General features: G+C 39.9%; 1 protein-coding gene across 1 annotated transcript; it reads left to right on the forward strand.

The window, feature by feature from the left end:
- The first annotated feature begins 1,091 nt into the window (after positions 1-1,091).
- On the forward strand, positions 1,092-27,047 carry PTGES3 (prostaglandin E synthase 3). The gene is made up of 8 exons (XM_007179626.3): positions 1,092-1,449; positions 19,666-19,779; positions 19,933-20,002; positions 20,541-20,639; positions 22,850-22,939; positions 24,860-24,922; positions 25,822-25,846; positions 26,140-27,047. Coding segments are annotated over exons 1-8 (483 nt in total). The 5' UTR covers positions 1,092-1,447; the 3' UTR covers positions 26,160-27,047.
- Positions 27,048-27,402: the final 355 nt, after the last annotated feature.

A 27,402-nucleotide genomic window follows, 5' to 3' on the forward strand; every position in this document is an offset into this window, starting at 1 on the left:
AAGGCCTCTCTTAATCCTTCCAGTCAATATCGACCTCTCCTTTTATGCTCCCGTTATTTTTTGTATTTCCATTATAGGACTCAAATATCTGGATCTGTGTGCTTTGTTTTCCCCAACAAGCACTAAGCTCCTTAGAATCACGGTATTGAGAGCTGGGGTTTAACCTCTCCTTTCAAAGGGATTTGAGCATTGGGTGCAATGTCCGTAGTTCCCAACATCTGCCTTGCACAGTATAGATACCAAGTCCTCAATGCTTAATATGAAGCCCCCAAACACTTCCCAAAATGTCTTACCGCACTTCCTTAAACCTGTCTTCTAACGAGCGGCGCACTGGTGTATTTCTCCCTTACTGCACGGTTAAGTGACCTTCTACAGTAGACAAGTACTGTTTTGATTTTCTTGGTTACCAACCCCCAAGAGCCTAACCCAGTGCCTTGCACAAAGCGGCAGTTCGACCGCTGAAAAAAGATGGGGGACCTCCACCCCCAATTGATGTGTCTGGAGACACGAAAGTCCTAGTCTCTCCATTCCCACAAACTTAGACCCTAACAGCCTTCCTGTCTCACCTACAGCACTAATATCTCAAAGCAGGTGCAAACGCTGGCCCCCAAGGGTAAACGTTCCTCCTCAGCCAAAGACCTCAAATTTCCGCTGCCCCTGTACAGGGTCTCCGACTCTCATAAAAATGGCGAGGTGGACCAAGACCCTGCATTCGGAAGTTAGCCCTTCTCCGCAAATAGTATATCACCAGCAGAGGCTTTTCCCCTCCTTCTGCGGTGGAATGTTTCCTCAGTGGGCCGCTTTACGCTCTTAAAAGTAACCGAACCCTCATTTCACTTTTCAAGCCTCCGGACTCTGCGCCCCTCCACCTCGGCCTTCCTCCCGGAGTCAACGCGGCCCTTTCTCGGGGAGATCACCCGAGGCGGGTGGCCGGGAGGTTAGGCGGCCAACGGTTTTCCACCACAAGGGGGGAGCGCGGGAGGAGCGGCGGGCCCGAGGCAGCGGACGTAGGGCGGAGCCAGCGCTAGGAAGGATCGCGAAGGAGCTGGGAGGCCCCGCCCTTTCCGTAGATATCTCTAGAAAGCCCGGCAGGAGCCCGAAAACAAAGAGTGCGCACGCGCGGCGGCTAGGCCCGGGCATTTTGCTGCGTCACCAGCCGCCGCCCGGCCTTACCACCCCTCGCTCGCACGCACGCACGTTCGTTCTCCGTCCTCGCGCCCCTTTTCCTACACTTTCCTCTTCTTCCCGACCGGAGGAGTCGCTCTCCCCGCGCGGTGCATTCTGGGGACCCAGGTCGAGCCCGCCGCCGCCGTCGCTTGAGGGAAGCGAGAAGAGGCCGCTGCCGGGGAGAAGACGCCGGAGTCGCCACCGGAGAGGAGTCGCCTGCCCAGGAGCTGCCGCCGGAGACGCCCGCCACCCGTTCGCCCGTTCCCCTGCCCCGTTCACGATGTGAGTGCGACACCCCGCCGAGGGAAGGTCGCCCGTGAGGGAGGCCGAGGCCGCGCGGGGGGCTGCCGGGAAGCCGTCCCTTCCCCTCCCCCGCTTTAGGCTCCCTCGGCTTTTCCCCCTCGGTGGAAATCGTTTTTGCCTGGGGGTGGGAGGTTCAGTATCCTTGTTGTGATTACCATTGGCGGGTGGAGGACATATTTCCTCCGATGTCCGCTTCCCCCACCTCTAAACCGGCCCTCGGCTTCCCTGTGCCGGAAATCCCACCTTCCCCCTTAGGCAGTGCCGGCTGCTCCTAACTCTCCGTAACTTAGCCGTAGGCCTTAGTCTCCCGTGAGCTTTTCGCCGTCCGGGCGCCCTGGAGGCGTGGACCCTCGTGGGCTACCGCTCTGCTCCTGGGGCGGTCTGCTCCTGTCGCTCTGTGATGCTGCGACCAGGCCCGGGGCCAAGTGCACCTGCGGTGGGTGCTATCACAAGGCTGCTGGTGCTCGTAGAGCACCACGCGGCCGTGCGCCGCGAGCGACAGGTACTGCTAGGCGACTGGAGGGAGGCCATACCGTCGCCGCAACTTAACTTCCCTCTCGGGTGTCGTGATTGCTTGAGTATGGTCTTTCCAGGCTTCCTCCTAACTCCAGTCTCGCTGAGGGAGTGAAAGTTGCCAAAACTCAGCTGTGTCCCTGGCAGCGAGGAATTACCATTGAGCAGGGCGTTCTGCACGTGTTGGAGTCGAAAGATATTTGTGGACATTTTCAGTGTTCTATATTAAACTTTAGGCGAGGTTTCATTATCCTATCTTAGTTTAAGGATGAAACAGGTATGTCGTTACCTTTTTGTTGCCTTAGCTTAATTTTCTTTACGTGAAGTGACTACAGATTGTTTAGAAGCTTTATGATACAGGAAAACCTTGGTGATTTTAACCGAATGAGAATTCTTGGCATCGCCACTTTGAGCCTTTAGATTTTTCTCAGGGAAAGCTTTACCTTTTCAGATACGAGAACTGCCGGTTTAGTACCTTTTTGGTTCTAATTGCTCCCTAAAAGTTATATATAGAGAGCAATTGAGGGGAACAATTTTTATTCCTGTAAAAAGTAATGCACTTGCAAGGGTTTACTTAATAAAATAATGACCTTTGTGGTGAGTGTATTCAGTTAGACGTCTAAATAGATAAGAAAACACTACAGTCACTTGATGGAAAAGAAGCCTTGAGAAGAATGCATGTATTATTGTAAAGTGACATATTAGAATTTTGGAAGGATTCCCCCACCCCCAAAAGTGGTATGTAATAGAAGATTTTAATCTGTGAAAAATAGCTTGTGCTTTTTCTCTTTGACATCTATTCCAAATAATGTAGCAGGATTGTCAGTCTTAAAACATCTGTTAGGAGAAAATTAATCCTCAGATAAGGCATTACCAACTTTTAATAGATTAATGTAGCCAAGCAAATTTTTTCGTGAAGAAATAGTATGTTTAATATGGTTTGAGATAGAAACGTTTTCGGAGGTCACATGAAATAGTTAAACAGATAAGAAATATTAAGTTATGTAAATAGGTTAAAAACTCGGATGAAAAGTGTAGCAGTATTCCAAAAAGCAGTCTGTCAGAAGAATGCTATTTTCAAAATGAGTGTTTTGAAGGGACCAGGTAAATTTCATTGTCTTTAAGGTATTCAGTATATGCCATCTTGCAACTTCTTTAGGGGATCTTATTAATGACTGAATTTATAAGATGAATATTATGAGTCAGTTATTTGAGTTGGAAAAGACTTTTAATGAGTCCTAGGAAGAATCTGGCTGATGAGCGTTCATTTTGTTGATGTGTGCTGTAGACATTATTTTTAGCTGTAGAGAGAGACATTTACGCTGGACATCTCGGGTTTTAAGGTCTGTTTTTTTATCATTTGATTGCTCTTCAGTCGTCATTTCCTAGATAAATTTCTTCTAATCAAGTTTTTTATGTTTTGTCTAGTAGTTTGCATAAAAGCTCTCAATCTCTCACCTACCTTGGAGGAGGCTGGGAGTTTTAGAACCTCTCTCTCCTCCATTTAAGACCTGCACAAATCCCTTGCAGGGGGTGCTACTTTACTTTTTTTTTTTTTTTTAAGTTATTGTAGTTGGTTTTAGGTTATAAGTTGGACGTATTAACAATAGATACGAAGTAAAACGTTTTATTTAGTTTTGAGCGGTTTGAAATCGTTCTTTCCAGTGTCTTGTAGTTAAATTAATAAATTGTCCAGAAACATACTGTGACCATTGCTAGCCTTGGTTAAAATCTTAACTTTGCCATCATTCAGCTTTGTAGGATTGAGTCCCCCAAATAAAATCATCTGTATTTAACCTCCAAAACAAATGGTAATAGTGACCATACAGCATATGGTTAATTTCTATAAGTTAAGGAAGAGTAACTGATGATGGCTTTTGTTTAGTGTTGATTTCCTAACCACTGTAACCGAGCAACTGGATTTTCTTTTTTTCTATGCTTAGTTAGACTTTAACTGGAAGGCAGTAGAAACGAAGTGACAAATCACTTGAGGCAGACCAGTATGTGTTGTTAAGATTCTCCTGTTTAATTGTATTTTCTCAGTTTTAAGATATTCTAGAAGCTGTATCATTTTAGAGTCATAGGTGGTTAGTGATGATTGCTTTTCAGGAAAAAATACCTTCGTAATAAACTGTTTAGAATCAATCGAGCTCTGAAACAATAATCATATTTTATCTGAGTTATTAAATTAAGAATTGCTGCATCTAGTGTATTTTACTACAGAAATACAAAGTGTGTTTTAGTAAAGTTTATTATTTACTGTGTAGGTTAGGGATAGATTTTAAATTGAGGCTGACTTCCACAGGACACCTTAGAACTTTTGGTTTTCCAGGAAGGTGCCAATTACTTTAAATCTTACCTTGAGTAGTATGCCCTCAGCTATGTTGTACTCCAAAACCAAATAAAATGTGCTGTTGTGGATTTTGTATGCCGTAGTTGATCTTCTTGTGTAGCCGTACTTTATTGCTGAAAAGTGTTTATATCGGGGCTCTTTCCAACTCAGCATGCTTAATTATCTTTGTGTACTGAAAGGATCTAAGCCACAGAGGTGTTTTTTTAACTTTCAATTTTATTACATTACAGGATTTAGTTCTTCAGGTATCAATTCACAGCACTGCTGGTTAGTATAAACAACTGTCCCAAATAGGATTGGAACCCAGAATTTCTCATAAAGACTTATTTTTTCCACTTTACAAAAAGGGAGAATAATTTTCCAGGTGGTCCTTTTATTTCCAATAAATAACCATGCCTGTAGTTAAGTTTTTCTTTTTTCCCCTGAAATATTTATTTATTTGGTTGCGTTCAGTCTTAGTTGCGGCAGGCGGGCTCCTTAGTTGTGGCTCGAGGGCTCCTTAGTTGTGGCATGCAACCTTAGTTGCGGCATCCATGTGGGATCTAGTTCCTGGGCCAGGAATGGAACCCGGGCCCCCTGCATTGGGAGTGTGGAGTCTTTACTGGACCACCAGGGAAGTCCCACACCTTTATATTTTAGAGTGGGAATTACCAAAGAAAGGAAGTAGCACAAAGGTTCACAAACTTTCTTGGTTCACCCCTTGGTGTCTTAGTAGTATTTTTGTTGAAACTATTTTGTATTTTTTTATTTGTTGGTTGGTTGGTTTTTTAATGGTGCTGCTAGGCCAAAAGGAGTAACCTAGAAGTTCTGTTTATTAGATAGTTGGGTCCAAACTACTTAAGTATTTCCTCCTTATAGCCTGTTAGCTTTTCGGAAAGCTAACACACATAAATTGAAAGAAAAACGTAGTTTCTTGTATAACCACAGTTACTAATGAAAGGTGTATGCCTTTTGGGAACTTGTTAACTTGTTATAACTTGTTATACCTTGAAATCGGATTGGATACTTCCATCTTCCATCTCAATTCCTGTTCCCTGTTGATTTTTTTGTGGGTCTTTTCCTTTTTTAAATCATAACCACCAAAAATCCAGCTTTGCAAAGATGAAACTTAGTGGAGAGGGATACAGTGCAGTCTGCTGTTGAAACTGAACCACTTAGTGTGTTGACTGAAGTTGAATATCACTGAATTTCTCTTAAATTTGAAATATCCTGTGGCAGCCCTGTAAATTCTTTCATAGTGCCTTGATGCACCTTGGCATGTAATTTGGGGATCATTGGACTTGCATGCATATTCAGATTAACTTTCCAGGAAGTTTTGCATAGTAGTACAACTGGCATACAGAATATCTGAAAATATGAGAAGTATATCGGGGTTTCTCTGAGCAAAGAATATGTGTGAGAGAGTTTAGTTTTAGATGTTTACAGGCAGGGCTTTTGATAATACTTAACAAGGAAAAACTGCTCAGTCTGTGAAACTGGAATTGCTTTTTTTTTTTTTTAGCAGAATTTTCATGTTTCCATATCATTCCTCACTTAGTACAAACTGAAATAGATTTACCAGTTTCTCCATTCTCTTTTGCAAATGATAGACCAGTTGATAGACTTGGTTTTAAATTTAAAATATCAGTTATTCTGAACTTTGTAACACCTTTTAAACTTTTTTTTTTCTCCCTTGGCTATAATGAGTTTGTTTTCTTCCATAACACCCCTTTTTTTTTTTGGCTGCATTGGGTCTTCATTGCTGTGTGCAGGCTTTCTCTAGTTGCAGTGAGCAGGGGCTACTCTTCGTTGCGGTGCATGGGCTTCTCTTGTGGAGCACGGGCTCTAGGCACGTGGGCTTCAGTAGTTGCAGCACATGGGCTCACTAGTTGTGGCACGCAGGCCTTAGAACGCTCGGGCTTCAGTAGTTGCAGTGCGCAGGCTCAGTAGTTGTGGTGTGCGGGCCCAGCTGCTCCGCGGCATGTGGGATCCTCCTGGACTGGGGATCGAACCCCTGTCCCCTGCACTGGCAGGTGGACTCCCAACCACTGTGCCACCAGGGAAGTCCCTGTAACCCTTCTTTTTTTTTTTTTTTTTTTTAAAGCTATTTTTTTTTAAATTTTAATTTATTTGTTTATTTATTTATGGCTGTGTTGGGTCTTCATTTCTGTGCGAGGGCTTTCTCCAGGTGCGGCAAGTGGGGGCCACTCTTCATCGCGATGCGCGGGCCTCTCACTATCGCGGCCTCTCTTGTTGCAGAGCACAGGCTCCAGACGCGCAGGCTCAGTAATTGTGGCTCACGGGCCTAGCTGCTCCGCGGCATGTGGGATCTTCCCAGACCAGGGCTCGAACCCGTGTCCCCTGCATTGGCAGGCAGATTCTCAACCACTGCGCCACCAGGGAAGCCCCCCTGTAACCCTTCTTGATGTTTAAAAATACTCCGGGATACATGGAAGATGAGTGAATCTAGTTTTTAAGAAGCTTTCCACTTACCAGAAATGTTTAGTTTATAGAGGATAAACATAGAGGATATTTTCTCCATTATCAAGTTCTAGTAAAAAGCTAGTCTTCTGATTACTATTGTTTTAGCTTAGAAATCAAAGTGATGTTTTAATTCAGACAAACATCATGTTCCATTAAAAATAAATTTATATGGGGATTATCATTAATTACTTCTGAATAAAGTATGTGAGGTTATAGATTGTGATGTAATGTATCTTACAAATATAATTAAATATAGAGATGAGTTACTTTTCAGAGTACAAACAAAAAACGTCTTATAGTGTATCACTTATTTATACTTTAAGAAAGGTAAACCATAGCTAGTAATGGATCTGATCCCTCTACCCCCATGTTTCTTAGAAGAATAATTTTGGGCTAAATTTCATCGAACTTGGATGTGAGCTTCTTAAGGGCAGAGATTTTTATCTCCTTTGCTGACAGCTGTATCTCCGGAACAATTCCCGGTATCATGTTTAATCAATATTTGTTTATTGAATAATACTTAGACTCTAAATCTCTTTCAGCTATAAGACTTGGCTATATGAGGTGCTTGACAGTGGTGTTTGGAACTACCTGGGATCTTTTACAGTTGGTCCTTTATTCTGCTGTATTGCATCTTCAGTCAAATTCAGCTATATCTCAGTATAGATAGGCTTCTTTTTTTTTTTGGCCGCACTCCACACCATGTGGGATCTTACTTCCCCAACCACCAATCAAACCCATGTCTCCTGCATTGGAAGCGCGGAGTCTTAACCACTGGACCACAAGGAAAGTCCCTATCATGCAGGTTGGGCGAGTAGTTTGGTGGTCAGTAGGTGAAAGATAAAGGTGAGAGTCGTTTATAACTTTAGATTCTATTAATTGAGGCTTTGCTATATTTGGGGAAATCTGGAAAAGAAGGACCACCAAATCAGTATATACCCTCAAAGTACATTTGACTTGTTTGTGAGCCCTTTATTTTGAGAATGTTTATTTTGGGAATATTTAGCTTATTAGTTATGGTTTGGTCAGACTGATTTTTTTCTCTTAATTAACTGGATGATTACCATAAATTCTCCTTTAAGAGATTATACCCTTTTTTCTCTTCCCCCTCCAATTTTTTTAAAATCTGAAGATACTGGTCTTCCAATCAAAAACTAATACACTTTTTCTGCTTGATTAATTTCTGTATGAGGCCATTAGTTGAAGATAAAACTTAATAGATTTAAAAATGTTTGTTTTATAAAGATTGTCATTTAGTACATCCTTGTATCACATTTTGCAGTCTTAAATATTTTTACAAAAGTAGAGCTTTTTTTTTTTTTTTTAAGAGCATTTTTTGTGTTTAGTTTTTTGGCTGCGCTGTGCGGCATGCAGAACCTTAGTTCCCCGACCAGGGATCGAACCCGTGTCCCCTGCATTGGGAGTGTGGAGTCTTAACCACTGGACCACCAGGGAAGTCCCAAAAGTAGAGCATTTTTATTAAAAGGTCGTTATTGCTATTTTCTCCAGTATATTTGTCTGTTTTTGGGGTTTTTTAAAAAAATTTATTTATTTTTGGCTGCGTTGGGTCTTCGGTGCTATGCACGGGCTTTCTCTAATTGCGGCAAGTGGGGGTTACTCTTCGTTGCAGTGCGCGGGCGGCTTCTCATTGCAGTGGCTTATCTTGTTGCGGAGCACGGGCTTTAGGCATGCGGGCTTCAGTAGTTGTGGCTCGCAGGCTCAGTAGTTGCGGCACACAGGCTTAGTTTCTCCACGGCATGTGGGATCCTCCCGGACCAGGGATCGAACCCGTCCGCTGCATTGGCTGGCAGATTATTAACCACTGAGCCACCAGGGAATTCCCTGTCTGTATATGTTGAAGAGCCTAATGTTTAGTGACCAAATAATAGTATTCTAATTTTTTTCTCAATGATTCAGAATAAGAATTCAGATATTGATCATATGTCTCATTTGTGTATGTTAAAAACTTTTTTATAAAAAAACCAATCTGATTGAACAGTCCCATGACAGTTCTTAATGACTTCTGGGGGGGAAAACACCAAAATGATGTGGAATCCTGTGTGAGTCTATGGGATGAGCAGGTAATATATATGTATCCCATGAGGTTGAGCTAAATTGTACATTTCAGGAAGCCAAATTTGAATTATTATGGTATTAACTTAGATTTGTAGGCCTCTTACTTGAATAAAAGTTTTTTCACTAAATTCTCACATAGAGCTCACAATTTTTTTTTAAGTTTTAATATAAATTAATTAATTTATTTTTGGCTGCATTGGGTCTTTGTTGCTGCCCATGGGCTTTCTCTACTTGCGGCAAGCAGGGGCTACTCTTCACTGCAGTGCGGGGGCTTCTCATTGCGGTGGCTTCTCTTGTTGCGGAGCACGGGCTCTAGGCACACGGGCTTCAGTAGTTGTGGCATGCAGGCTTCAGTAGTTCTGGCACGCAGACCTCACAATTTTTCATGTTTGCTGTATAATGGTCCAGAGTACCTGCTTACAAAAACATTTATTGATTGATTGGCTGCGCTCTGCAGCATGTGGGGATCTTAGTTCCCTGAGCAGGGATCCGACTCTCGCCCCCCGCAGTGGAAGCGCAGAGTCTTAACCACTGGACCACCAGGGGAATTCCCCTTACAAAAACTTCTGAACATTGGAAATTCTGAGAGACAAAATAAAGTTGTTGGAGCTTTGACGGTAGTATTGGTTATAGAGACAAGTTATATGCTGTAGAATTCTATTAGATAACAGAATTTTTTCTCTCTCAAGATATTCAAATTTCTAAAGGGATGATAGCTGTAATTAATGTTTTTTTTTAAACTACCCGGATACAGAATAAACTCTTCTCCATGGTCTCCAGGGACGTCTGTGACCTTGGTTTTCAATCTTAAGCTTTATGAACTTACTTGGAGTTATGTATGATATGTTTGTCCTACCAGTTCATAAAAGGCTTGATGTGTCCTAATTGTCTTTTAATAATTTAATCTGCCCTGCACATAGTAAACTATCAGAAGAATTGCAATAACCTGGAAATGTTCTTTAGCAAATTTTTTCCATGTAGCTTTGCTGGTTGTTTTAGTCTGGGCTGCTGTAACAGAATACCACAGACTGGGTAGTTCATCAACAGCAGAAACTTATTGTCCACTATTCTTTTTTTTTTTAAATTAATTTATTTATTTATGGCTGTGTTGGGTCTTCGTTTCTGTGTGAGGGCTTTCTCTAGTTGCAGCAAGCGGGGGCCACTCTTCATTGCTGTGCGCGGGCCTCTCACTATCGTGGCCTCTCGTTGCAGAGCACAGGCTCCAGACGCGCAGGCTCAGTCGTTGTGGCTCACAGGCCCAGGTGCTCCGCGGCATGTGGGATCTTCCCAGACCAGCGCTCGAACCCGTGTCCCCTGCATTGGCAGGCAGACTCTCAGCCACTGCGCCACCAGGGAAGGCCTTGTCCACTATTCTGCAGTCTGGAAGTTCAAGATGTAGGCACCAATATGGTCACCTGGTGAAGGGGCCCGCTTTCTGGTTCATAGTTTCTTGCTGTGTCCTTATAGTAGTGGAAGGGGCGAGGGGCTCCTCTGGAGCAGTGAAAGGGCTAGGGGCCTCTTTGGAGCCTCTTTATATCTAAGGCATGACTTTATTATTTTTTTAATATAAATTTATTTATTTATTTTGGCTGCGTTGCATCTTCGTTGTTGCACGCGGGCTTTTTCTAGTTGCAGCGAGCGGGGGCTACTCTTTGTTGCCGTGCGGTGGCTTCTCTTGCAGAGCACGGGCTCTAGGCACGCAGGCTTTAGTAGTTGTGGCACTTGGGCTCAGTGGTTGTGGCGCACGGGCTTAGTTCCACGGCATATGGGATCTTTTTGGACCAGGGCTCGGGCCCGTGTCCCCTGCATTGGCAGGCGGATTCTTAACCATTGCGCCACCAGGGAAGCCCATAAGGCATGACTTTGATTTATGAGGGTTCTATCCTCATGACCTAGTAGTAAGCACCTCTCAGAGGTCCCATCTTTGAATATCATCCCGTAGAGCATTAGGATTTCAATGTATGAATTTGGAGGGCATGCATTAAGGCCATTGCAGTGGTGCATCCTTTCTTGGTGGGGGGTGGGGGGGCGGCGCATGCCTCACAGCATGTGGAACTTCCCTCGACCAGGGATCAAACCGTGCCACCTGCAGTGGAAGTACGGAGTCTTAACTGCTGGACCAACAGGGAAGTCCATGGTGCATCCTTTTTTTTTTAAGGGAGAGGTGCTTGTAATTTTCTACAAATTAGAATTAAAATGCATGAGATTCTAGTATATTAAAAATGGTATTTGGGAACAAATGTGGTTTCCACTCTGTCATTTTAAGACAAACTAAGAAATTTTAGTCAAAACTACAGATGAGAATTTTAGTTTATGCAAATTTTAGTTGGTTGAATTGACATAGCCCTAACATTGAGCTTGGAAGAACTTGTCAGAAGAACTTGGAATGTCCCACTTCGGAGATTTTGGGTGTTTTGTTATAAGTAGTGGCTTATTCACATAATGTATGCAGAGGTGAAAAAGTTTTTGCATTTATAGGTATGTTACTATTAAAGTGAATTAACAGACTTGAACAGTAGTTTGGGATTTTGCCAGTGTTTGTACGAGACTAGACGAATCCAACATAGTTTAGGAGCTAGAGTTTAAAATCACCCTTTCTCTGGGTTAATAGGAGAAAAGAGTGTTGTGATTTCATAAACACTTAGTTTTCCTTTCAAATGAGTGAATATATGTGTTTATTACTGTTTAGGTTAAGTGTAGGATTTCCCCCCCTTGTATTTTCAGACAGTTTAGATCAGGGGCACTTGGTAAATATTAGGCTTCACAGGACACAAATACCTGTTTCACATTTTTGTTTTTACAACTTTAAAAATATTAAAACCATTTTTGGCTCCAGGTTAGGATCATTTAATTTTGTTTTTATTGTCTGGTAAATGATTTTATTAGTTGGCTAGGGCTACCATAGCAAAGTACCAGAGACTGGGTGATTTAAACAGTAGAAATTTATTTCCTCACAATTCTGGAGGGTGTTAGTCCAAGATCGAGGTGTCAGAAGGGTTGGTTTCTTCTGAGGCCTCTCTGCTTGGCTTGCAGATGGCTGGCTTCTGTCTTCTTCACAGGGTCTTCCCTCTGTAACTGTCCTAATCTCTCTTTTTAATTAATTTATTTTTTAAATTTTTATTGGAGTATAGTTGCTGTACAGCGTGTTAGTTTCTGCTCTGTAGCAGATTGAATCAGTTATATAGCAGATTGAATCAGTTATACATATACAGTATATCCACTCTATTAGTTTTCTTTCCTATTTAGGTCACCACGGAACATTGAGTAGAGTTCCGTGGGCTACACAGTAGGTTCTCATTTGTTATCTATTTTATACGTAGTAGTGTATATATGTCAATCCCAGTCTCCCAATTTATCCCATCTCCTCTTCCCCTCTGGATAACCATAAGTTTGTTCACTACATCTGTGACTCTCTTTCCGCCTTGCAAATAAGTTTATCTGTACTGTTTTTCGAGATTCCACATAAAAGCGATATTGTATGATATTTTTCTCTTTTTGACTTACTTCACTCTGTATGACAGTCTGTAGGTCCATCCACATCTCTGCAAATAGCAGCATTTCGTTCCTTTTTATGGCTGAGTAATATTTCATTGTATATATGTACCATATCTTTATCCATTTCTGTCGATGGACATTTTTTTTTCCCCAAGAGGGTATTAAATCGTTTATTGAATACACATGATAATGGATGATACAGAAGCTTCGTTCTCATCTATAACTTTATCTGGTACCATAATCCAATTTAGATATATTGCATAGGATGTGCCAACAATCATATTAATGACCAAAAAACTCCATGACTTTGCTTGGGTGACCCTTTTCACGGTGAACTCCAGGTCACAACGCAGTAACTGTCAGTTCAGCTACACCAAGGTTTCGGAAGGCAATAGCTTCTCCACCAAAGCAGGTTGTAAATAAATTTTGAATGGAACCTGGCATCACCCTGAAGGAATACTAACTTCACACTGTTGGGGTAGTTTACCAAAATGGCTTCAGAGTAGACTAACTTTACACAGCACATTTAAAAAAATTTATTTATTTATTCAGCGTCATGATCAGACTATTACATTTAGCAATCAACAGCATGGGTGCAAAAAAAAAAAAAATCTACATTAAAACCCTTTGTTGGAATGCTTTACACTTTCCACAGAACAGAAACTGAAATAACTTGTTAAACAGGTAGTCACAAATACAGTCCTCGAGTTTTTTTGCCCATACACTGAGTATTGTCTAAAACATGTCTTCTTTGTAGCAGCTAGGCCCTGCCACCACTGTGCTTGGCTGAGTTCACAAATTTGTTGTAACCTGTAGCTTCCCTGTCACTTCTCTGGCTCTCCTCTCCTGCTGAGCTTTGTTTCCTGGCAGTAATTAAAACCTTCTGCCACTGCCAGCTACTGCTGCTGCTGGAACCACCATAGCCACCTTGCTTTCGTGGTTTGGCAAAGTATTAGCCTCCACCACCATAGGGACCAGAACTTCTGCCTCCAAAGTTTCCTCCTTTCATGGGCCCAAATTTTGAAGATTGATTGTTGTAATTTCCAAAATCATTGTAGCTTCCACCACCTCCAGAATTGCTTCCATCATTACCAAATCCATTATAGCCATCCCCACTGCCACCATATCCACCGCTACCACGGCTGCCACCAAAGCCACCTCGAGCACTGAAGTTTCCTCCACGAACAAAGTTGTCATTCCCACCAAAATCACCACCATGACCACCACCAAAGTTTCTAGAACCACTTCGACCTCTTTGGCTGGATGAAGCACTAGCCATCTCTTGCCTAGATAGGGCTTTCCTTACTTCACGGTTGTGGCCATTCACAGTGTGGTATTTCTGAATGACAGTCTTGTCTACGGAGTCATGGTCATCGGAGGTTATGAAAACAAAGCCTCTCTTTGCCACTGCCTCAGTCAGTCATGATTTCAATCACTTCCATTTTCCCATACTGTTCAAAATAATCTCTTAGGTGATATTCTTCAGTGTCTTATTTAATGCCAGCAACAAAAATCTTTTTCACAGTTAAGTGGGCACCAGGTCTTTGAGAATCTTCTCTTGAGATGGCCCTCTTTGGTTCCACCACTCTTCCATCCACCTTGTGTGGCCTTGCATTCATGGCTGCATCCACCTCCTCCACAGCGGCCTATGTGACAAACCTGAAGCCTCTGGAGCGCTTGGTATTTGGATCCCTCATTACCACACAATCTGTGAGCGTTCCCCACTGCTCAAAATGGCTCCTCAGACTCATTGGTTGTTTCAAAGCTCAAACCTCCAGTGAAGAGCTTCTGCAGCTGTTGGGGCTCTTTGGGTAACTCTGACTTAGACTTGACTGCAGTGGAGGGAGGAGATGTCAATGATGCTTATTACTTGGCAGCGTCCAGGGGCAGAAAGTCAATGGACATTTAGGTTGCTTCCGTGTCCGTGTAACTGTTCTAATCTCTTATGAGGACACCAGTCATATTGGATTATAGCCCACCCTAAGACCTCAGTTTACCTTACTTTTTTAAAGATCCTCTTTACAAATACAGTCACATCCTGAGGTATTGGCGGTTTAGGACTTCAACATATAAATTTAGGATGTGATTTCAGGCCGTAACAATGATATAAATCTAGATTACTTAATGTGAATTCAAGGAAAGGAAAGATTCTCCCCTGGTTCCAATATCCTTGATACGAACAGAAACTAAAGAGCTTATATACCAGATCGCCATTAATGTGCTCCTTCTCCATTACTATAGGTTCTTTTTTTTTAAATTTATTTATTTTATTTATTTTAGTTTTGGCTGCATTGGGTCTTCGTTGTTGCGCGTGAGCTTTTCTCTGGTTGCGTTGAGCAGGGGCTACTCTTTGTTGTGGTGCGCGGGCTTCTCATTGTGGTGGTCTCTCTGGTTGCGGAGCACGGGCTCTAGGCACGTGGACTTCAGTAGTTGTGGCATGTGGGCTCAGTAGTTGTGACTCACGGGCTCTAGAGTGCAGGCTCAGTAGTTGTGGTGCGCGGGTTTAGTTGCTCCGCAGCGTGTGGGATCCTCCAGGACCAGGGCTCGAACCTTGTCCCCTGCATTGGCAGGCGGATTCTTAACCACTGCGCACCAGGGAAGCCCTACTATAGTTTCTTAATGTGTAACTTGACTTTAACACGGTAAACAGTACTATTAAGTATTTTCAGATTATGTTGTTAAATTCGGCTAGAAAAGCATTTTTATCAGTTTATTGAAATAGCCATTTGTAAACATACTGAGAGAAGAATCTGCTCACTATAATCAGGTTAATTCAACATTGTAAGTCAACTGTACTCCAATAAAAATTAATTTGAAAAAAATCAGGGTAATTGTTTTCAGCTTTATTACCTTTTTTGTTCAAACAGGAAAGGTAGAATACTACAATGAATTCTTCATGTACCCATTATTCAGTCACAACCATTATCAGTACAGGGTCATTCTTATTTTATCTACTCCCCTCCTCTTCTGCCCAATGGATTTTTAAAAAAATATTTATTTATTTGGCTGCACCAGATCTTTAGTTGCGGCATGTGGGATCTAGTTCCCTGACCAGGGATCGAACCCGGGCTCCCTGCATTGGGAGCATGGAGTCTTAACCCCTGGACCACCGGGGAAGTCCCTCTTTTTAAATTTTTAAATAACACAATTTCACAGTTATACTGGGTTGCTCTAAAGGAAGAAAGCATTCCATGCCAAAACCATTTAATATCATTTTTTTTAAGTATTATGAATGTAATAAATCCCCATTTACCCATCCACCAGATTCAGCATTTAGCAGGCCTTTGCCACACTGCTTTATTTCTCCCTTTTTCCTTAGTTATTTTAAAGCAGACCCCATGTACTTACCTTTTAATCTTGAATGGACATTTGTTTTCCATAAAACAGTGCCTTTCACACCTAACAAAACTAACGGTTTTCACATTATCTAATACTCTGTCCATATCTAGGTCTCCACGGTTTCAGTAATCTTTTTTATGTTTAGTTTGTTTTAATCAAGATGCGTACCAGATTTACAAATTGCACTTGTTTGATAACTCTTAGGTCTCTTTTAATCTAGAGCAGTTCCCCCTCTTTTCTGCCATTGATTTAAGAAACAGTATTCTGAATTTTTCACTTCTTGTGATACCATTTAACTTGTTTCTTTTCCTCATATTTCCTATAGACTGGAATTAAGTTTACTGTGGAATATATCATGTTGATCAAATCAGGAGGTGAATGTTTGGTTGTCCCACTTTTTGTGATGCTAAGATCATAAGTTCTCTATCTGCTGTTCATCTAATCATTGTTAGTGGTCCCATTCATTGATGAACACTGCCAAATCAGCTTAAAGGTTGCAAAATGGTGATTTTTTTTTTTTTTTTTCCTCCTCACGTTTTATTCCACACAAAGCTGGAATTCTGTAAAGAAGTTTCCTTCCTGAACTGGCCGTATTCGGGTATCATGAATAAAGATTCATAAAGGGAAAGAAGGGTAAATGCCTATTCTTTCTCTTTAATTGCCTTTTTGTAAAGAATTGGATCTGTAGCATCTTCTGGTGATCTAGAATTGTGGGTAGTTTGTTTTGTATTTCTTTAATCAATATAAACTGGAGTATTTATATTTTGTGTATTTGGATCAGTTTGCAGTCATCCTTTCAAATTGTCGTTGGCCAAGGAGAGAGACTCATTGTTTCCTCCTGTTTTGACTGATCTCGTTTTTTTGCTTTTTGGCTGTGTTGGGTCTTTGTTGCTGCGCCAGCTTTCTGTAGTTGCGGTGAGCGGGGGCTACTCTTCGTTGTGGTGCATGGGCTTCTCATTGCGGTGGCTTCTCTTGTTGCGGAGCACGGGCTCTAGGCGTGTGGGCTCAGTAGCAGTGGCACGCGGGCCCTAGACCGTGCAGGCTCAGTAGTTGTGGCACACGTGCTTAGTTGTTCTGTGGCATGTGGGATCTTCCTGGACCAGGGATCGAACCCATGTCCCCTGCATTGGCAGGAGGATTCTTAACCATTGTGCCACCAGGGAAATCCCAACATAATTGTTTTTATTTTTATTATTTTTTTATTTTTTGGCCACACCGCGCAGCCTGTGGGATCTTAGTTCCCCAACCAGGGGTCAGACCCGGGCCCCCTGCATTGGAGGTGTGGAGTCTTAACCACTGGACCACCAGGGAAGTCCCTGATCTCATTGTTTTTAATAGCTTGATTTGCACTATGAGATGTCCCAAGCTCATTTATATTTCCCACCTCGGAGCTGGGGTCTACCATTTCTCTATAGGAACTTATTTCTTTTTGTTGGAAATAAGTAGTATTTTGACACTGGGGGTGTTCATTGCCCCAGATTGTTATTAGTGCTTTTTAAAGATAGGACTGTCTGGTTACTTCAAGTTGAAAATCTGTGAACTTGGTCATTTAAAGTTTTAAGTATCTATTAAGGTAACAAATATTTTCAGTTGAAGACCAAACATGGGGGAATTCCCTGGCGGTCCAGTGGTTAGGACTCTGCGCTTTCATTGCTGAGGGCCCGGGTTCGTTCCTTGGTTGGGGAACTAAACTCCCACAAGCTGCGGGGAAAAGACCCAAACGTGTTACCACATATTGAGAATACTGTTTTGGCAAGAAAATAAGCTAGAAATAATGTATGGCCTATTGGGACCTAATCATAAAACTCCTAAATTGTTTATTAGCTCTATTAACACGGAAGTTTGGTTAGATGTCTTTTTCACAGGCATTTAAAAATGCGTGCCTCCCCACCCCCCTTTTAATCTGCCAATAGATGCCTGAAAAAATAGCTTTTACCCTTGTTGATTTGTTGGTATTTAGACTTTGGAAATTGCCATCTGTAATTTTTAATTTCAGATCTGATATCAGTGTTTTGGAGTAGAGTATGACTAGTCAAGTTTAACAGTTGTGTGAAAATGTTGATGAGCAGTTGGCTGTAACTTTAGAACTTTAAACTGCTACTCCTCAGGGTTGGGAAATTCAGAGTTTGGAAGCAAAACAATTCCTTTAAGTTGAGTTGATTTATGAGTAGTGTTTGAACATATAATAACTAATTGGTTTTAAATTTTATTTTGAAGTTTTAGGTTTACAGAAAAGTTTCAAAAAATACAAAGAATTCCTGTAACTTTGATTTTTAGATTATCAAAGCAGCACATGCTTATTTTTTTAAAAATAGTTGCAACAGTTGAGAATGAGGTGGCTCTACTTTGTCTCATCTTTCTGGTTCATTCTTTAGAGGCAAATGCTGTTCATTTGTGTGCGTGTGAATTCTTCTTGGAATTTTTATGCATATGTAAATACTTATCTAAGTAACTTGTTTTAAAGATGACAAAGGAAATTTTTCAAAGTATTTACCGCATATAATCTTCATTGCCTGTTAATTACATTTGACTGTATTTGCTTTTACTAGATTTTTAGCTATATTCTAAAACATAATTTTAATGGATGAGTAGAGCTTTAGGCAGCTAATAACATGGAAGAAGACAGGAGTCTATTGCAAGGGACAGGAGCTGGTGAATAATAAGGAAAAAGCAAATATTCCAAGTTGTTTCTAGTATAAGTATATATTGGATACAGATACAGATTAACAGATGGGACTATAAAGTTTAATTTTTTATCTAATGTCATTATTTAGAATCATAAGGGTTTGTAAGGAAGATTTTTTTGCCCAGAAAAAAACAAACAAACAGTTGCTTTGCTTTATATAGTCAGCTGCAAATGAGAACATTCTTTTTTTATTTGGCTGTGCCACACAGCATGCGGGATCTTAGTTCCCCAGTTAGGGATTGAACCCCTGCCCCTTGCAGTGGAAGCTTGGAGTCTTAACCACTGGACTGCCAGGACAGTCCAAATGAGAACTTTTTTGAGGACAAATACTGTCATTTCTCATACTTTAAAAAAATTCCGTTCACAGTTCCTAACATAGTAAGTAGAAATGTTGAATACTGTATTTGAGTTGACAATGGATTAGTTCAGATTTTTATTTTTATTTTTTAAAAATACATGTGTGTTTATTTTAGTTGCACTGGGTCTTAATTGTGGCAGGCAGGCTCCTTAGTTGTGGCATGCATGTGGGATCTAGTTCCCTGACCAGGGATGGAACCCGGGGCCCCTGCACTGGGAGCACGGAGTCTTGACCACTGTGCCACCAGGGAAGTCCCCTAGTTCTGGTTTTTAAAATTCTGTGAAGTTGAATTATTAAGAGCAGGGCTGTAAAGGAGTAGCACAAATTTTGACAGGGCTACCTAAATGGTTAACTCCAGTGAGCATTTTGTTTCATTTTTTAAACCCTTTCTATGATGAAATTTGTATCATTGCGTTTTTTTTGTTTGTTTATTTTATTTTTGGCTGTGCTGGGTCTTCGTTGGTGCGCAGGCTCCTCATTGCGGTACCTTCTCTTCTTGCAGAGCGTGGGCTCTAGGTGCGCGGGCTTCGGTAGCTGTGGCACCCAGGCTCAGTAGTTATGGCTCGTGGGCTCTAGAGCGCAGGCTCAGTAGTTGTGGAGCACGGGCTTAGTTGCTCCATGGCATGTGGGATCTTCCCGGACTAGGGATCGAACTGGTGTCCCCTGCATTGGCAGGTGGATTCTTAACCACTGTGCCACCAGGAGAGTCCCTATCATTGCGTTTTAACTTGTACTGCAGCTGTTAGGGAAAAAGATGTAGTTCACGTTTGAAATTGCAATAAACTGCCTCAAAATAATCAATGCTCTGATGGAGAACAGAAGTATGTTACTTACATGCTAAGCTTTGGAGGTTATGTAAATACTCAGTTAGTGAATTTCAGCTTAACTTTGTTTAATTTTATCTTTTTGTAGGCAGCCTGCTTCTGCAAAGTGGTACGATCGAAGGGACTATGTCTTCATTGAATTTTGTGTTGAAGACAGTAAAGATGTTAATGTAAATTTTGAAAAATCCAAACTTACATTCAGGTAAGTTACCATTTTACATCATTGGGTAAAAGGCTTGTTTCAGGCAGCTTGAATAACTTTGGCTTGATTGTTTCATGTTTTCATTGAAGATAACTACTAATCTTTACCTCTTTGAAGAGACTCATTGTTTTCCCTTTTTCTTTTTTGGTACAGTTGTCTTGGAGGAAGTGATAATTTTAAACATTTAAATGAAATTGATCTTTTTCACTGTATTGATCCAAATGTAAGTAGTCTTGATACTTTAATCCCAATTTAAATTGTAAGGAAATAGACATACTTTAAGTACTCATTTTAGAGATAAGCACTAATTCTTAACAGTTGAGAGGCTAATAAGTATATATTTTACATTATTTTCCCTCTTGTAACTACTTTTCTGGATATTCTTTTTTGTTCTTGTTCTTGTTTGGACTCAGGGCAATACTTTTTTTTAATTTTTATTTTTTATCTTTTTAAAATTAAATTATGTAGTTGATGTAAGGGCTGTACTCTTAAGGCTTGTCTTATTTAAGCATAGATACATCTAAGTATGTTCTATGATTGTACCATATTTAGTTAACTTTTTAAGGTTTTATTCTATTCACCTTGTGCAGGGAAGGAAAAATGTTTTTTGCAATTGGATAGCTTATGAAATCTTCAGTAGTCTAGGGGTTGTTTCAGGGTTTAGAAAGAAATTAGGAGAAATGACAAATAACCAGCTACTTTGTGTCCTGTAGTAATACCAGAGAGATAAACGGTGTGATAGCGCTTATTTTTGTTTTTAGGATTCCAAGCATAAAAGAACGGACAGATCAATTTTATGTTGTTTACGAAAAGGAGAATCTGGCCAGTCATGGCCAAGGTTAACAAAAGAAAGGGCAAAGGTAGGTTCCTTTTTCTTTTTTTCAAAGTTTGGTATTTTTAAGTAATAAAAGATGCATTGACATCAGACTAAAAAGTATTTGCCCAGCAAAGGAAACCATCAACAAAATGAAAAGACAGCCTACTTAATGGGAAAATATATTTGTAAGTCATGGATCTGATAAGAGGTTAATATCCAAAATATATGAAGAACTCACACAACTCAGCAACAAAAACCTGATTAAAAAACGGGCAGAGCAGTTGTCTGGTGGCCTAGTGGTTAGGATTCCAGGCTTTCACTGCCATGGCCCAAGTTCATCACTAATTATCAGAGAAATGCCAATCAAAACCACAGTGAGGGACTTCCCTGGTGGCTCAGTGGTTAAGAATCTGCCTGCCAATTCAGGAGACATGGGTTTGAGCCCTGGTCCAGGAAGATCCCACATGCCTCGGAGCAACTAAACCCATGCACCACAACTACTGAGCCTGTGCTCTAGAGCCCGTGAGCCACAACTACTGAGCCCACGTGCCACAGCTACTGAAGCCCACACGCCTAGAGCCTGTACTCTACAACAAGAGAAGCCACTGCGATGAGAAGCCCATGCACCACAACAAAGAATAGGCCCCGCTCGCCACAACTAGAGAAAGCCCGCATGCAGCAACGAAGATCCCATGCAGCCAAAAATAAATAAATAAATTTATTAAAAAAAAAACAACCACAATGAGATAATCATGTCCTAACTGTTAGAATGGCTAATATGAAAAATAGAAATAACAAATGCTGAAGAAGATACAGAGAAAAGGGAGCTCTTGTACACTATTGTTGGGATTATAAATTGGTGCAGCCACTATGGAAAACAGTATGGAGATTTCTCAAAAAATTAAGGGTATAACTACCATATGATCCAGCTATTCCACTTCTGGGTATTTATTTGAAGAATATGAAAACACTAATTGGAAAGGATGTATGCCACCCCTGTGTTCATTGCAGCATTATTTACAGTAACCAAAACGTGGAAGCAGCCAAAGTATCCATTGATGGATGATGCCATAAACTGTGGTGTGTGTGTATTCAGTGGATTACTACTCAGCCATTAAAAAAGAATGAAATCTTGCCATTTGCAGCAACATGGATGGACCTTGAGGGTAATAAGCTAAGTGAAATGAGCCAGAAGGAAAAAGACAAACCTAATTTTAAAAAGCGTAACAAAACGAAAACTCACAGATACAGAGAACAGATTGATGGTTACCAGTAGGGAAAGGGTTGGAGGGGTGGGTGAAAGGGGTACCAGGAGTCAATTGTATAGTGATAGACGATAAGTGGACTTGGAGGGTGATCACTTTGTAGTTGTATACAGATGTTGAGTTACAGTGTTATACACCTGAAACTTACATTTTTTTAAAAAATTGGTACGAGGAATATAGTTTTTGTTTCATAGCTAGGTACTGTTAATATTAAGGCCTTGTGGTCTATATATTTTTCTCTACTTTGAGGTTTATAGCTTTAACTTAATACCAAGTGTGGTCAGAATAAGATAGTCACTAATAGATACAGACTCTTCTTCATCTTCATTCAAGAGGCAGACTTTGCTTAGAAGTATACATTACTCAGATGCTGCATCAGAGCATATCATGGTGACATTTAAAAAATAATAAGTTAATTAAGTATCTGAATTTGAATAGTTCCTACCAGTGAATTTTTGTTTTAAAAAATAGGTGGTTTTTTTTTTTTCTTTTTGTTTTTTTGTTTTACTTTTTTGGCTGCATTGGGTCTTCATTGCAGTGTGCGGGCATCTCGTTGCGGTGGCTTCTCTTGTCGGGGAACACGGGCTCTAGGCCCGCCGGCTTCAGTAGTTGTGGCTCACGGGCCCTGGAGCTTGCAGGCTTCAGTAGTTGTGGCACATGGGCTTAGTTTCTCTGCGGCATATGGGATCTTCCCGGGCCAGGGCTCGAACCCGTGTCCCCTACAGTGGCAGGCAGATTCTTAATCTTAACCACTGCGCCACCAGGGAAGTCCCAAAAGTAGGTTTGTTTCTGACAACTGTGAAAGCAGCTTCATGAAACTATATTTACCATTATTACATTTTTCTGGTTTTTGTGTGTGTGTGTGTGTGCTGATTCCATGCCTCACTAGTGAGTATGAACCCACAGCTCAAAAAATGTAGTCTTTAGGTACACACTAAAAGAGTACAAGATAACCTAATCATAGGGTGATATTTGTATTGATCTATAGCTTAATTGGCTTAGTGTGGACTTCAATAATTGGAAAGACTGGGAAGATGATTCAGATGAAGACATGTCTAATTTTGATCGTTTCTCTGAGGTAAGTTCTTTTAAATGCATTCTTCCACCTCCCTCCCAGTGTATTTCTGTGTAGTCAATTTAATTTGGTTTTAAAGACATAGTGATATTTAGGACATGCATTATTTTACTTTCAAGACTGTTCTGCAGAAAACCAAATAAGATTTTAACAATGGTCATTTAACCTTTTATGAATTTTTAAAAATTAGTGTTAAGTTCTAAAGTTGATGTATAACGACAAAAAATAAACCGTACAATCAGTGCAGCACAGTTAGTTTTTATTCCATCATTGGAACAGATTTTTGTTTTTGAAGGAGCATGAATGTGGTAATTGGCTTGCATTTTGGAGCCATGTAATATGAATATAAACCTTTAAACACACATGATGAGATACGTACAATGAGTGGTGTGTAGGGATATTTTAATTGCAAAATCAGGGAAAGGATTTTAAGTAAGCCTGTTTTTCCAGGATGTCACTGAAATACATATTGCCATGGCCAAAGGGAAAAAATCATTGAGATTCTCTTAGGTAGACTAGACCTTATTAAATGTGTTGCAGTAAAGCTGATCAGAAAAGAAAACGTTAGATTGTAAGTTGAAGATACTCTCATTGTGATTTGAAATCTTGACTATATTTTTATGTTTCTTCTTTGACAACAAAGAGTTAAAAGGAGTAAGTGCCCAGCTTCATGTATGCAACTGCTTATTTAACATCTCTCCTCACATGGCTCTGGCACCTTGATTTCAAAACAGAGAAGGGAGATAATGGTATTCATGTGATTCTCCTAAACTATGCTACTCCTTACCTGTAGTAATTGATGCCACCATTTACCCAGCTGTGCAAGTCATAACTTCTTAACAATGTTCTCTTTCACTGATTCTCTCTATCCAGTATAACATTAACTGCTGTCTTCGCTGTCTGTATTTTGTTTTTATCTCCTAAGTAGCTCTCAAATGTATTCAGTTCTGTGTCTGTTGCCATTGCCTCTCGGTACCTAGCGTTGTGCTTGGCACCTTTTGAGCATTTTTCCTGCTCAAAGAAACTTAACCAGGATTTAGTGTTTTCAGATATAGAAAAACTCTTTACTACTTGCTCATATTATTCGAGAGTTGATGCCCAGAATTTTTATACTGAGAGATTTGAGTAGGTATCATTTTAAGGCCCCTTCTAACTCTGAAGTCCAGGTAAGCATGTATTTTTGAAGTCCCCATCTCATATTAATTATATAGTCTGCTTATTTGTTCCTCTTTAAATAATATACTGCTTGCTTTATGATCAGAAAGAACTAAATATGGGAAATTAGTACTTTATGTATAAGTATGCTCTTCTGGTCCCAGTTCATTGTACGTATACAAGGGTGTTTTCCACAGTGTGTATCTTTTCTTTCAATGTTTATGTTTATTTTCTGTTTGTAACTTAGTTACTGGTGTTCAGCCTTTGATTCAGTATTCAGGCCTTTTATGCAAGCTAATCAGCCCAGAGGACTTTATTTTAAGTTATTTATTGGTTCTTCACAATATTTTAAAACTACAATGAGAATACCATAATACACATGCCACTTAGTTGAAGATATAAAACTTTACAACTATTCAGTACAAATCTCATTTTTAGCCACCAGAGGTGACTGCTATTCAGGATTGTGGTGTTTAATTTCTACATTATACATATATATCTTGTTGGATGAATTTTAATAATTTTTCTTCAATGAGAACTTACTCTTAACTTCCTACAAGGTTTCAGGATTTTATGTAATTACCTATAATCTACCTTTTCCAGAAAGGAAGGTACCTAATATATAGTTTGATGGGGTTTTTTTTCTTTTTCTTTTTTTAAATTGGTAGAAATCTATGACAGACTTAAGGTTTATTCTGCATCGTACAACCTAATACTTAGGGCTTAATTTAACATCATTTCTAAAACTAATTTTTACACTTCAAATAGATGATGAACAACATGGGTGGTGATGAGGATGTAGATTTACCAGAAGTAGATGGAGCAGATGATGTAAGTCTATAAGTTCTTTTCCATGTTTACTTAAATACTAAGAAACAATGTATTTTCAGGTTGTTTTATGTAGATTCAAGATTGCTCTTTTTTTTTTTTTTGCCACTTAATGGTCTAAAAAATATTACAGGCAAAACCAGTTTTTTAAATGTGCCCATTTTTGAGGGATGGATACCTACTAGGAAACAGGTGTCCCCTGGATCATTCTTCAAGGCACCAGATTTATAATTCAAAATTACTATTGTATAGAGACATATGCCTTACTCGGTTATAACAGTTAGTTTAGGGATTATTTTGACAAAGAAAATTGAACAGGTTTTAACAGCAGGGTTGGTCAGAGAGACGTATAGTGAACAGATGGATGTTGTGAATCTGTAAGGATATACTAGACCACTCTTCTCAACTTTTCCCCACCTGGCATCCTGTTAACATCTTTTAAGAAAGTTGTTCAATGTAGTTTGGAAGATACTTAGACAATTCAACAGCTAGGATTAGAGTTCATTGTCTTCTGTCATTCCAGTGGTCTTCATATTGAGCCATTTTCCTCTTCCATTGAATGCCAAGAGAGAAGAGAAACCATTTTATACCAGGATTCAGTCTGGTTGATAGGAAGGGATTTAAAGGGTGGGCTCAATTCCCACGAAAAGGCATATATCTTATAGGAAGATAGATCCTCAGCTGTATGTCTGTTTGTCTTAAGTAAACTTGTTCTTAAGTCCATTGATAAGTTCAAAGATTGATAAAACCACCAAACCAAAGATTATATCTAACCAAAGATTGATATATCTTTGCTACCTTAGTCAAAAGTACAGTGCTTCAGCTTTTTAAGGCGCAAACTGTTCAGTTAGCAGAGAAATGTTTGATCAACTTGGTAACTTCTTAAATTTTCCTTTCTGCAGGATTCACAAGACAGTGATGATGAAAGTAAGTATCTTTGTAAAAAGTATGTTTACACAGTGATATTTCACATCAGAGACCAAACTCTCAAAATAGAGAAGTTAACCTGTTTAAAATTTTTGGAAGATACATGATTATTTCTTTATGGCCTCTAAAAAATAGCTAAAGCAGAAATTTGAATGATTTGAGATTCAAATTTTTAAAAAAAGACAATTCTCTAGGAAACTAACTCTTGGTGGCTGCTTTTTCCTATTGTAAAACTTTGAAGTTGTTAGGTTATTCCCTTGTAATTTATACTAATCTTTTAAAAATCCTTTCAGAAATGCCAGATCTGGAGTAAGGAATGTTGACATCGCTGGATTTTGAGAAAGAAAAATAACTTCTGCAAGATTTCATAATTGAGAGAATTCCTAAGTTGATAGCTCTAAAGGCAGATTCTGTATTTGCCTCCTTTAACCCATTTTTCAACCTGTTTGTTTTTTTAAAGGCTTCACTAAGGGTTGATATGTACCATTGTATGGGGCAATTTTAAGTCAGCTAAGGCAATAACCTTATGCATGAACATTTCCCAGATTTCCATGATGCTGTTGAGGTCCTAGGCAATTGATAAAGCAGTTGTGATAAATAAAAAACATTTTACCTAAGTCTCCTTTACTTCATAACATAGATACTGACATGATCGGAAGCTTTTGGCTTAGGGAAAGTAAATTTTAGATTTTAGAACATGGACTCAAAGTGGCTGAAACAAATTGGTTGATACTTTAAACTGGTAACATGTTGTTCCTCTGGTATATCCTTCAGGATTGTTCCACTGAAGTTTTATTTTTCAAAAAATTTACTTCACATTATTGTACATAAGTGATCACTTGTCAGTGTTCCAGATGTATCTTAGCTAAAACTAGTGAATGCCCTAACTTAGATGGTTTTGAAGCCTGTACATTTGGTATTGTTTGACCCTTAAACTTTTACATCTCTTAGCATGGAGGACGAAGAAAGGCTGTACATTGTCGCTTGAGAGTCTGTACATTTAGACCAAATTTGTATTTGCACTGTCAGTATGGCAAATGAGTTAAAAAAATGTTAATACACTATTGGATTTTTTATTTTATTATTATTTTTTTTGATTCAGCTTGTACCTGGGCTGAAAACCTCAATTTATGTTCATGACAGTGGGGAGTTTTTTTAATGTCTACATTCTTTCTAATAAACTGTTGGAAGACTTCTTGGCTATCCTTTCAAGTGTCTGGTTTACTGTAATTTCATGTATTGCCATTTACTGGAATTGAGTTTTTATTTTTGCTTGAGGAAGAATTTGGGAATATTCCTCTGTTTGGGGAAAAAAAAAGAGGCTTGCTGTAATGTCACAGAAAACCTTTTAAAAGTGGATCTGTAATAGAAAATTGTAGATGCACTTTGCAACAGTTGGAAAAGAAAGTGTTGTGATTTGATTGAAATAAAACTAAATGTGTTGTCCTCCTCTAAATCTTTGAGCTTCCGCATTTTGGCACTTATTCCTTCCAGCTTCTGCGTATTTGTCATAGCATAGAACTGCTTCATATTTCAGTACTTCCTTATGTCAGTCA

This window comes from Balaenoptera acutorostrata, chromosome 11 (assembly GCF_949987535.1).
Source record: "Balaenoptera acutorostrata chromosome 11, mBalAcu1.1, whole genome shotgun sequence".
Lineage (NCBI taxonomy): Eukaryota > Metazoa > Chordata > Mammalia > Artiodactyla > Balaenopteridae > Balaenoptera > Balaenoptera acutorostrata.